The sequence below is a fragment of the Lepus europaeus genome, chromosome 5 (assembly GCF_033115175.1).
Source record: "Lepus europaeus isolate LE1 chromosome 5, mLepTim1.pri, whole genome shotgun sequence".
Taxonomy (NCBI): domain Eukaryota; kingdom Metazoa; phylum Chordata; class Mammalia; order Lagomorpha; family Leporidae; genus Lepus; species Lepus europaeus.
In genome coordinates, this window is record NC_084831.1 from 113,669,111 (window position 1) to 113,681,160 (window position 12,050).

At 48.9% G+C, this 12,050-nt stretch overlaps 1 protein-coding gene across 13 annotated transcripts in view; it reads right to left on the reverse strand.

Moving 5' to 3' along the window:
• Positions 1–6,225: 6,225 nt before the first annotated feature.
• The window catches only part of LOC133760110 (myomegalin-like), a 228,226-nt gene continuing 222,401 nt past the window's right edge, over positions 6,226–12,050 (reverse strand). For 5 of the 13 annotated variants that reach the window (XM_062192085.1, XM_062192078.1, XM_062192083.1 and 2 more), the window contains 6 exons: positions 11,497–11,720; positions 10,469–10,612; positions 9,005–9,143; positions 8,671–8,717; positions 7,936–7,987; positions 6,226–7,269 (listed from right to left, as the gene is read on the reverse strand). In XM_062192085.1, coding sequence (XP_062048069.1) covers positions 7,145–7,269; positions 7,936–7,987; positions 8,671–8,717; positions 9,005–9,143; positions 10,469–10,612; positions 11,497–11,720 — 731 coding nt within the window. In that variant the 3' untranslated portion in view covers positions 6,226–7,144. Of the gene's footprint in view, positions 7,270–7,935; positions 7,997–8,670; positions 8,718–9,004; positions 9,144–10,468; positions 10,613–11,496; positions 11,721–12,050 lie in introns of those variants that run through there. The other 8 variants (XM_062192092.1, XM_062192090.1, XM_062192088.1 and 5 more) reach the window with 3 other exon arrangements.

The window sequence follows — 12,050 nt, forward strand, 5'->3', positions numbered from 1 at the left end:
GAGCATCTGGTTTCAAATCCCAGTTCTGGCTCCTCACTCCAGCTTCCCATCAATGCAGATCCTGGTATGTAGAGATAATGACTCAAGTAATCAGGTTTCTTGAACTCAAGTAATAAGTGATAATGACTCAAGTTATTAGACCTGGATTGAATTCTTAGCTCCTGGCTCCAGACTTAGCCCAGCCCTGGCTATTGCATAAAATGACTATGAACATTTTCAAAAAAGCACTTTGTGAAGATATGCACTGGTCTCTTAGGTATTTATGGATGGGGCAGATTTGCTTGGTGAAACAATAGAAATTAACATGGAATTTTGCAAAATAAGTTTATCATTTTTTAAATTTCCATGAAAAGTACAGGCCACTTGCAACTGCTCTGTATTCCCACACAAGGGGTGCTTTCAGTCTCTAAATTTTTGCTCTTGCACTAGATGTGCAGTGATATCTTGGTTTGTTTGTTTGTTTGTTTGTTTTTGACAGGCAGAGTGGACAGTAAGAGAGAGAGACAGAGAGAAAGGTCTTCCTTTGCCATTGGTTCACCCTCCAATGGCCGCCGCGGGCGGTGCACCGCGCTGATCCGATGGCAGGAGCCAGGTGCTTCTCCAGGTCTCCCATGGGGTGCAGGGCCCAAGCACTTGGGCCATCCTCCACTGCCTTCTCAGCCACAGCAGAGAGCTGGCCTGGAAGAGGGGCAACCGGGACAGAATCCAGCGCCCCGACTGGGACTAGAACCCAGTGTGCCGGCGCCACAAGGCAGAGAATTAGCCTAGTAAGCCGTGGCGCCGGCCTCTTTATATTTTTAAATGAGTCCATTTGCAGATATATGTATTGCAAGTAGTTACCCTGGGTCTACAGATAGTCCTTTTGCTTTCAAAATAACATCTTACAATAAAACAATATCTTACGATAAGGTGAAGTGTTTGTTTTTTCATGAATTACAATTTAATCCATTCTTACTCTACTATGTGCCATGGTATCCTAAGAAATATTTTCCTGTCCTTTATAAGCTTTCTAATTTTAACTTTCATTCAATGTATGGTGGGAAGTGGTTGCTAATAATAATTTAAAGAAACAAATATTCTTTCACTCTAGCACTTTTTATGGAAAGTCTGGTTTTTTTTCTTGTGAAGAGTATTTGTGTCTTTTTTAAAATGTATTTATTTGAAAGGAAGAACTAGAGGGAGAGAGAGAGAGAGAATCTTCCATTCGTTGATTCACTCCCCAAATGGCCGCAGTAGCTGGGACTGGGTCAAGCTGGAGCCAGAAGCCAGGTGCTTCTTCAGGGTCACCGACGTGGGTGCAGGAGCCCAAGCACTTGGGCCATCTTCTACTGCTTTTCATTGAATGTGATGTTAACTGTGGGCTTCTCATAAGTGGTCTTGATAATGTTGAGGATATTTACTTTTATACCGTCACTTGTTGAGAACTTTTATCATGAAAGGATGTTGAACTTTGTCAAATACTCCTCTGTATGTATTGAGATGTTCATGTAGCTTCAACTCTCAAAATGCATCATGTTACTTGATTTGAGCACTTAACAAAACATGCAGCCCACAGATAAATACTATTTTGGTTATGAAGTATCATCTTGTCTCTCTCTTGCTGATATCATTCTGCTACTATTTAATTGGGAATTTTTTGCAATGATGTTGATCAGAGATACTGGCCTGGATTTTTCTTGTGGTGGCTTTTTCTGGCTTTAGTATCAGGGAGATGCCAGCTTTATAAAATGAGTTGTAGAAGTTCTCCCTCAACCTTCATCTTTTGGAGGATTTAGGAAGGATTGCATTAATTTTCTTGACTCTTCGGTAGAACTCACCCATGAAACCAGCTGATCCTGGGTTTGTCTCCATTGTAGGTCTTTAATTACTACTTTAATATCTTCACTTCTCAATGGTCTGTTCAGTCTATTCTTAATTCAATCTTGATAGCTTGCCTATTTCTAGGAACTGATCCATTTCTTCTAGGTTATCAAATTTCTTGGTATAGGATGAGTTTCCCTTACCGGAAATGCTTGGGACCAGAACTGTTTTGGAATTTTGCAGATTTTCGAACGTCCTCATGTACATAATTAGGTAGTTTGGGGTTGGGACCCAAGCTTAACCAAAAATTCATTTGTGTTTCACACACAACTTTTACCCATTGCCTGAAAGGAATTATAAACTATATTTTTTTAAAAAGATTTATTTATTTATTTGAAAGGCAGGGTTACACAGAGAGAGAAGGAGAGGCAGAGAGAGAAAGAGAGGTCTTCTATCTGCTGGTTCACTCCCCAATTGGCTGCAATGACCGGAGCTGCGCCGATCTGAAGCCAGGAGCTCCTCTGGGTCTCCCACGTAGGTGGGGGGGCCCAAGGACTTGGGGCGTCTTCCACTGTTTTCCCAGGCCATAGCAGAGAGCTGAATTGGAAGTGGAACAGCCAGGACTCGAACCAGTGCCCATATGGGATGCTGGTGCTGTGGGCAGCGGCTTTACCTGCTACGCCAGAGCTCCAGTCCCTATAAACAGTATTCTAAATGTCTGTGCATGAAACAACATTTGTGCACACTGACCCATCAGAGAGTGAAGATGCCGCTAACTCAGCACCTGTGTGGATCGCCTGTGACTGAGTGGCATCACCATCACTCTTTTTTTTTTTTTTTTTTTGACAGGCAAAGTGGACAGTGAGAGAGAGAGAGAGAGAGAGAGAGAAAGGTCTTCCTTTTCCGTTGGTTCACCCACCAATGGCTGCTGTGGCCAGCGCGCTGTAGCCGAAGCACCACACTGATCCGAAGCCAAGAGCCAGGTGCTTCCTCCTGATCTCCCATGCAGGTGCAGGGCCCATGGACCTGGGCCATCCTCCACTGCACTCCCGGGCCACAGCAGAGAGCTGGACTGGAAGAGGAGCAACCGGGACAGAATCCGGCGCCCGGACCGGGACTAGAACCCAGGGTGCCAGCGCCGCACGCGGAGGATTAGCCTATTGAGCCATGGCGCCGGCCTCACCATCACTCTGGACTCTGAATTTGTGTCCTACTAAGAAGCAATCATTTTCTTACAGTCATACACATTGTAAAAAATACAACACACCACTCAAGCAGTACCAATCTCCTGCATCCAGGGTAACTACACAGCACCGCACAGCCCCAGAACGTCCAAGTCAGTCACTAAACAACCGCAACAGCCACTGTGCAGGCTTGCAGCTCCCACTTCTGACGCTGGGTTTGCATTCAGAGGTTACCATACCATGTATTTTTCCAGGTGAGAATAATCACCAAAGTAATTGAAAGGCTGGGAAGCAGTTCATCTAGGGATGAGGAAGCACCCTGATCTTTCCTACAGAGCCATCTACCTGTTGGCAACGGTATTTGTCAAAGCCTCTCTCCGAGTTTAGACACTGACAGGTTCACTTCCTTTCTGAACACCTGCTGCCTGGTCCTTCAGCAAGCCCATCACACCTTCTCACCTTGTCCTCAGCACGCACTTCTTCTGCAGTGTTAGCAAGGTCATCTTCATCATTACTGTTACTTCAATCACCTCGACTCCCAACCACATCAGTGATTGTCATCAGTCATGAGTAAACAACAAGAGCTTCATCATCTACGTTAAAATATCAAAACCCGCTTCTTCCAGCTCTTTGACGGATCGTGAAGGTGTTTTTTTCCCATATAAAAAGGTAGGACATCATTTTTTTCTTGCTGGATGTATAATATCTGTCAAATTCACCACCTTATTCCTTATCATCACTGAACATACTCACAGGCCAGAGGTTGTGCCATTCATACCCAACTATGTGCTTTAAGTGTTGACAACAGTAAAAAGTCTATGGAATATCCTTCATGCTAAACCACTTTTGAGTTTTCCCACACCTATGTTTCTGCTACTGCTGCATGCATGCTGTTCTAAAGGTGTTTTTATAACTCTTCATCATTGATCTGAGGATAACCTTGTCACATGGCTTAATTAATGAGTCACATAGGTGCTGGCATAAGCATCCTTTTTAATGAGAATTTCAGCTGGAAGATGAGCCAAACAGTTGTCAAGCAATAACAAGATCTTGCAGTCATCATCTATCCCACGTTTCCTGCAGTGAGCATGAGCATTTCTGACTGTGAGATTTTGCATGAGAGATGTGCAACTTGTACATAGTTGTTCATAACACTCACTTATGGGGGGCTGGTTCTGTGGTGCAGGTTTTTTTTTATATATATTTTTATTTATTTATTTGAAAGGAAGAGTTACAGAGAGGCAGAGAGACAGAGATCTTCCATCCAGTGGTTCATGCCCCAGTTGGCCGCAATGGCCGGAACTGGATCCAGAGTCAGGAGCTAGGAGCTTTTTCCAGGTCTCCCACATGGGTGCAGGGGCCCAAGCACTTGGGCCACCTTCTACTGCTTTCCCAGGCCATAGCATAGAGCTGGATCGGAAGTGGAGCAGCCAGGCCTCAAACCAGCACCCTTATGGGATTCCTCCACTGCAGGCAGTGGCTTTGACTACTACATCACATCACTGGCCCCAAGGCGTAGTAGGTTAAGCCTCCAACTGCAGTGCCAGCATCACATATGGGCACCAGTTCAACTCCCAGATGCTCTACTTCTGATCCAGCTCCCTGCTAGTGGCATGGGCAAAGCAATGGAGGCTAGCCCAAGTTCTTGGGCCCCTGCTACCCTAGTGGGAACCTGGATGAAGCTCCAGGCTTCACCTTTGCCCATCCCTGGCCATTGCAGCCATCTGGGGAGTAGACTAGCAAATAGAAAAATCTCCATCTCATATCTTTCTCTCTCTCTCTCTCTCTCTCTCTCTCTCTCTCTCTCTCTCCATCTCTGACTTTCAAATAAATAAATAAATCTTTAAGAAAAAAATTTAGGTTTTCTTTTTATCCACTCTAGCTATCTCTGCCTTTTAATTGGGGTGTTCAGACAATGTGTATTTATACGATTATTGGAACAGCTAGGTTTGAGTCTTTCAGCTTGCTTTTAGTTTTAGTTTTTTCCTCCTGAATCAATATTTGAATTGTCCATTGATTGCTGCTGATGTTATCAAGGCCAAACGAGCCCTGGCAGCACAGGAATTGAAAGAAGGAGAATTGCTAGGATGCTTCAATAACCATGGGCAAGAGGCATTCACATTTTGCTACTAGTCTTTAAATAATATCTAATAGTTGCCCTGACTTCTCATCTATTCCACTGATCTTGCCAGTGAGTTTGTTTTCGACAAACACTCATTTAAACACTGTAAAAGCTGATGCCACTCTAATAATTAGAGTACAGCATGTCCCCACCTAGGCAAGAGCCTGCTGAAGGGTCTTGTATTGGTGGTGGTGGTTCTGGTGATAGTTTTTGTTCTAGTTTACATTTGTAAGTGTTGCTAGGAAACAATTTATTATTAACCTCATTTCAGCTCTGGAAGGTGAAAGGATATAATCAAGAACTTCTCCCAATAAGTAGTTTAAGATCTTATTTCAATATTTATGGAATGACTGGTGTATTTTTTCAATTAAAGGCTCTTAATCACAGCAAAACAAATTCAATTCATTTGCAGTTTTGATTCAGTGGTTTGGGCCAATACTTCTAAGATGTGGTCTGCAGTCCACTTGCATCAGCATCACCAGGGGTGCTTATGTATAAAAACGTAGACTCTAGGGGCTGGCGCCATGGCTCACTTGATTAATCCTCCGCCTGCGGCGCCACCATCCCATATGGGCCCCAGTTCTAGTCCCGGTTGCTCCTCTTCAGTCCAGCTCTCTGCTGTGGCCCAGGAAGGCAGTGGAGGATGGCCCAAGTGCTTGGGCCCCTGCACCCGCATGGGAGACCGAGAGGAGGCACCTGGCTCCTGGCTTTGGATCGGTGTAGCTCCGGCCATGGCGGCCATTTGGGGGTGAACCAATGGAAGGAAGACCTTTCTCTGTCTCTCTCTCTCTCACTGTCTAACTCTATCTGTCAAATAAATTTAAAAAAAAAAAAAATGCAGACTCTAGGGCCTCACTAACTAAATACCAACTAAAGCTCTTGGGATTGGATTACAGGAAGTACCTGCCCCCACATCCGCAGCTGACACCAGCACACCAAGTGTAAGACTTTCAGACTGGGGGTTCTGAAAAAATAACAGAGTGAAAAACTTTGTTTTTTAAACTTAGACCTTAAGCATTGGGCTATAGGCTTCTTAACAGTACTTTGTCTTTCCAATTCCCATACACTCGATTCTGGGACTTGTGCCCAAATGGGAAACAAAACAGGCAAGAAAAACTCTTTACTTTATACATGTTGTCTTTAATAGCTACCAAAAAGACTTTCATTTCCTCTTGCCAAGCCTGTCCACGAGGTATGTTGCCCTTCACTATGGCTTTAGCGCCATACATACGTCTGTACCATACATGTGTACACATGGACACACCATCCATGTGCACTGTGAAGACACAGGCTAGGCTTTAGCACAGCTGGAGCCCTCTCCCAGGCCACTCCAAAATGAGTACAGCTTGTTGTACACAAGACTTTTAATAGACGAGGTGTGGCCATCAGTGCCCAAATCACCCGGGTGGATTTAGGGTGAAAAAAATGGAACAGCATATTTCGAGGGAGGTCATAGATGAAAACAAACAGGAGCAGCAAGGTTAGACATGAGATGGCATCTGTGAAGTGCCCACGTTCACCACGTGGACTCAAAGTGCTCAGGTGCAACACTGTAGACTGCAGAGTGTCTGTCTCCATCCGACCGAGCTGAGCAGGCGTGGATCTGTGAGCCGAGCTCGCCGAGCCCCTGACACTGTCCAGTAGGGCCCTGCTACCCAGTAGTCTCAGTAGTGTGCTTCTAGAACTGCCTGAGCAGCTCCGGCATGGGGACCACATGTCCCATGTGTAGGCGGCAGGGTCCTATTTGCCTTGAGTCAATCAACTAGGGACAGCTGCTTAGGTGAGAAGCATGCTGTGGCCAGTCTCGTGCCACTAGGGCTGATTAGAAGCAGTGTCACAAGGTCCTCTATGCAAACTATGCATGTTTTGCTTAGTGTTGGGCCTGGCAGTACTTGGCTGGTGGCGTTCCTTCACTGCCAGCCAGGCATCCTGCCTTTCTCCCTGCCCCACCACGACACCTCTCTGACCCCTTCTTCTGGACCTGCAGCAGGTCTGGAGGAATGGGGCTCAGGTCCTCTTCAGCGAGTGGGTAGCCGTGCTACAGGCGGCAGGCCCATTCTCCTTGGTGTTGCAGAGATCTCTTTTGGCTGCGCTTCCTGCAAGGCTCCTGGAAGGCAAGCGTCACAAGCCTGGAGTACACGAGAGTGCCCTTTGGGATTTCACCTGTAGACAGACAGAAACCAATCGAGTCAGTGTGGATTGTCAGGGGCTGCTGATGGCTCCCTGGGGGCAGCAGTGAGAGCTAGGTGGAGATAAAATCCAGGAACGTGGTGGCAGCCAGTTAAAAGGATGCACACAGGGGATGCGATGTGGTTTGGAGAAGCAACAGGTGCCCCCAGGTTAGAGGCAAAGCCTCTCTGTCTATGCTGAGGTCCCTGCCCAAAGCCGCTGCTCACTGCTCAGCCAGATGCTACCGCGGTCTCCGCAGGGGCCCGTCACTCTCCAAGCCTCCTGGGCACACACTGACAGCCTTTGCCATCTCCCGAAAGACAAGTGCTTAGCATGACTCATGCACATGGAAAAACAGCTGTTGCAGGAAGGGGAGGGCATTTTGCAGGGAGGTCCCTGTTGAGCTTAGCTCCCAGTTACCTTACTGAGGGGCCAGGATAGCAAGGACCCCAGAAATCATCTAAGTCTAGTTCCACCTTCTACAGATGGAGAGTCAGTGGTCTCACTGAGACTAAGGGGCCTGCCAAAGCCACACAACCAGTTAGTGACAAGCCTAGAGTGGGAACCTGGGCCTCAAGCCCTCTACAAGCACCCAAGTCAACCAGAGAGGAAGCTTCCGCGCTGGAGGAAGCCGGCGGGGACTTGAGGCTGGCGGGTTACCTTTGCTGGGACAGGAGTAAGGCTTTACAGAGGCAATCTTGTGAGTGCTGTGCTAAAGAGGCTCAGGAAAGAAAGGAAGTATGAGAAAAACAGAAGGGAATCAGAAAAAAAAAATGTAGAGCAAGTTCACTCCAAGCTCCCATCACTAACCACACTGCGGGAATCAACACTCTCAGTTACATTTCTGAACATCCCTAGGAATACGCTGTTTTAGACCAGTGAGCCCCAAGGAAAACACTTCTGTGATGTTCCTTAAAGAAGAACATGCAAGTGAAATTTCTATTCCTCTCCCAATGTGTGTGCAGTGAGACCAGCTGCTGAGGCTGCACCTTGCTTTATTTTTTCATAAAGCAGTAGAGGAAACACCAGAACACATCACGGCCTCAAGACGCCCTCCCAGAAAGCTGGCTCAGAGCAACCCCTTGAGTGCCTTCTGGCCTCCAGAGTCAACTACCAGGCTTTTCTCCAGACTCCTCCCATGGCAGAATGGAGGGACCAAGGGAACGTAAAGAAGAGACGATGACAACGTGAGCGTGAATAGAGAAGAGGGGAGTGGGCAGTGATGGGGATGCAAAGTACAAAGATGTTCATGGTGTCCCTGTGACTATGCAAGGGGACCAAAAACCTTCTCCTGGAAGGTCAGATAAGGTCAGGGTCACCTACAGAATCGGATGGCAGATGGTGATGGGGTGAGGACGGGCTCTGTGGCTCGGACTGGTGCAGTACTCTCCTTACCTCCAAATTAGTCTTCGCCTTCTTCAAAACATCATGTGTCCTGGTCACTGAAACAGAAACAGCGCCCAGAGCAGAAATTACCAGATGGACTCTACCTGCGTGGCGTGGGCCTTCCAATAAGCATCACCTCCTGACCACTCAGCTCGGGCTCTCCCGCCCATCCTCCCTTCGCTCTGCCCCTGGTCACTGCTGGCGCAGGAGGGTCAGGGACACCACATTAGGCTTCCTCTCCCAAGGTCCCCACACCTCTCTGCCCACTGCTCATCTGCTGCACTAGTGGGGCCTTGGAGGCGCACCCCCTTCCCTCTCCCATTCCCAGCACAGGGGCACCTACGCTGGCTGACGATGAACTGCTCCATGCTCTCCCTCTGCTGGTTGGCAGTCCTCAGACGCTCCGCTGTGCCCTGGAGGAGCCGCTGCTGCTCGGAGACTCTGGCTCGCAGCTCCACAAGTTCCCTTTCCACTGACTCCCCCTGGGAAGAGGGACGGGCTGGCAGTGAGCAGCCAGCAGGTGCAAAGCGCCTGTGCTCTGTGCCTCTTCACCGTGCCGGGGAGGACTCCACAAACTTCCCAGCACTCTCCAACCACATTCCCTCCTCTAAGGGCTCTCAAACCCTTGGAGGAAGGTTAGACGTCTGGAAGCCCCCAGGCAGAGCAGCCCCGGCCTGCACCTGCACTGTTGAAGAGAACACGGTCCAGGCCACTATGAATCTCCCACCTGGGAACAAGACCTGAATTTCCTCCTGATCCCAGTTCTCTCTCCCCCTTCTCAGGCTGCAAGGTTGGGAGAGAGAAGAATGGCCAATTTGCAAGCTTATAAATATTTATGCCAGGATGAATATTGCAAAATACCCACTCCCTGGAATTAATCCAGTGGATTCCAAAAGGTATCTGCAACATTAATCTCAGGCTGGAATCTCTGGGGAGGGTATCCTGTGACCTGTTTGCCCAAGGGTCGACCAATCAGGGCCAGCCTGAGATCAGAAGAGATCTCGAGAGGTAGCTGCCTTTCCTCACCCCTGGCCCAGAGATACAAACTTAAATGAAAAATTGAGATTCCATAGGGTGAAGCTGCTCTGGTCTTAACGCATCCCCCCAAAGTTCATGTACTGGAAATTGAATCCTCAGTGCAAGCGTTGGAGAGGTGGGGCTAATCATTTAGGTCAGGTGGGCTCATCCCACTGAATGGTGTTAGGGCAAGGGGGGTATGTATCAAAGCTTGCCCAGCCTCCCCGTGCCCTCTGTCATGTGTTCTCTGGCTGTGTGCTGCTGCACGCCAGGTTATGGTGCAGAAAGAAGGCCTGAACTTGGCTTCCCAGCCTGCAGAACCATGAGTCAAATAAACACCAATGTTCACACAGCACGAAGTCTTTGATAGTCCATTACGGCAGCACAAATGGCCTAAAGAGTGGCCAAAAGAAGCTCACAGTCTATGATCACTTTGACTACATGGACCTGAGGGGTGGGAGAGGAGGTGCTGGAGCTTTGACACAACCCTGACTGTCGGAGCTCAGCTGAAGTTCAGAGTTACAGAGCCTGCACACTGATGGATGGGTGGCCATTGTCACAGCACTCAGTATCCTTTCCTTCGCTCTTTGGCTTCTTCTCCCAGGGCCAGAGGTTGGGGGTAGAGGGAAATGAAAGCAGAGAGATGGGCCAGAGGTCTGCCAACAGGGACACTCCCCTAAGGTCCTGTCCACCCCAACTCACCACGCAGCTCCTGAGGCCCCCGGGGACAGATCGGTATTGGGGCAGAGGAGCTGGGTGGAGCCAGTACAGGGAAGTAATGGCCTCTTACCACTTTGCCTGGCAGCACAGGGCTGGGGGAACTTGGCAAGGCCGCCCGCCAGAACATGGAGAGGAGGGAGGCCGCCTCCTCCAGGGTGTGGTGCAGGGCACTGGCGCTGCTCTGGAGCTTGGGGAGGCCTTTGCAGTCCAGCACCTGGGGAAGGGGGAAGCCAAGTTATTAGTTCAGTTTCCCCTGCGAGCACAGGGCTCAAGCTTCCTTGTGACTGAGCCACAAAGCAGAGTCCTGTTTGAACCTGCAAAATCCTGTTCAACCACTCATAGCTCTCAGGACTGATGTGCTGCCCCTTTTACCTGGAGTTCCCATACGCCTCTGAATATGTCCTCCGGTTCCTGTTCCCTTCCTTGCTGGGGGCATCTGCACAGCACAGAGGATGACCTCACACTGCCTGTCACCCCTTCTCATGCCTATGTACTGGGCAGTGTGGCTTGTCCAGAGGGGCCGCCTGGAGGCAGGACCATCCCTGCACATCCATGGGTCTCCTCCAGTGGCTCAGACAGCACAGCCACAGGAACCTGCACTCCTCGCAAGGTGAAGCGCACTGAGAGACTCTGCTGAGTGCTCTCCCTCGCCTGCTCACTGTGAGCAAGGAAACCCTTAGCTGCCAGGCTCTCACCCCTTCTACACATGTGGCCCATAGGGCTGTGAATCCCTCAACATCTCTGTCCATCTGATAGACTCCATCCTGCCCAGAGGGTCATGGGCCAGCAAGTCTGGAGCAGATAATAAGCTCCCAAAGAGTGCTCTGTATAACCACACCTAACACATGTCCTGCTGCTGCTGCTGCTACTGCTGTTGTACAGGCTTTTCTGTGGTTCGGAGGGAAGTTACTGAGTCAACCCCACCTGCAACACAGCAGAACTTGGGGTGAAAATAGAGATGACAGAGTGTAAATGGAACATGCTTCTTCAGCTACTTCATTGAGAGCAAGAAAGAACAGAAAACAGTGGAAAGGAGCTAAAGCCAGAAGAAGAAGGCACAAATGGAAAGAGTGCACCAAAGAGGCACGGTGTGATTACCTCTGTGCCCTGAGCTTCAAGGCCAGGGAGGTCACATGCTGGCCTCAGGAGAGATGCTATCTTTGTGACCAGCAGTTTGCCCTCCTCAATCTGCTGCCTTAGGGCACTGTAGTCATCAATGTGGCCAATAACATGGCGGCCATGCTTATTGGCAAAAGAGCCGTCGGTGGCATCACCCTCCAGCTGAGGAGGGTTCTTCGTGAGAGAAGTACACGAATTCAGCTCTGAAAACGAAACACAAGAAGACAGCATCTGCTGTGATTATTCACAATGACTTCCTCACTTGGATGCAAAACACACTGCAAAAGGCCAGGAACAAGAAAGGCAACCTTCAAAAGTATGGATGGACTTTAAGCACAGAGGTTCAGATGCCACTTGCCATATGCCTGCACCCCAATCAGAGTGGCTTGGTTCAAGTCTCACATTTCTACTGACGCATACTCTGAGATGCAGCAGATGATGGTTCAAGGACGGGTCCCTACCACCCACACAGAAGCCTCAGATTGGGTTCGTGGCTCCAGGCTTCAATCTGACCCAACCCCAGATGCGCCAGG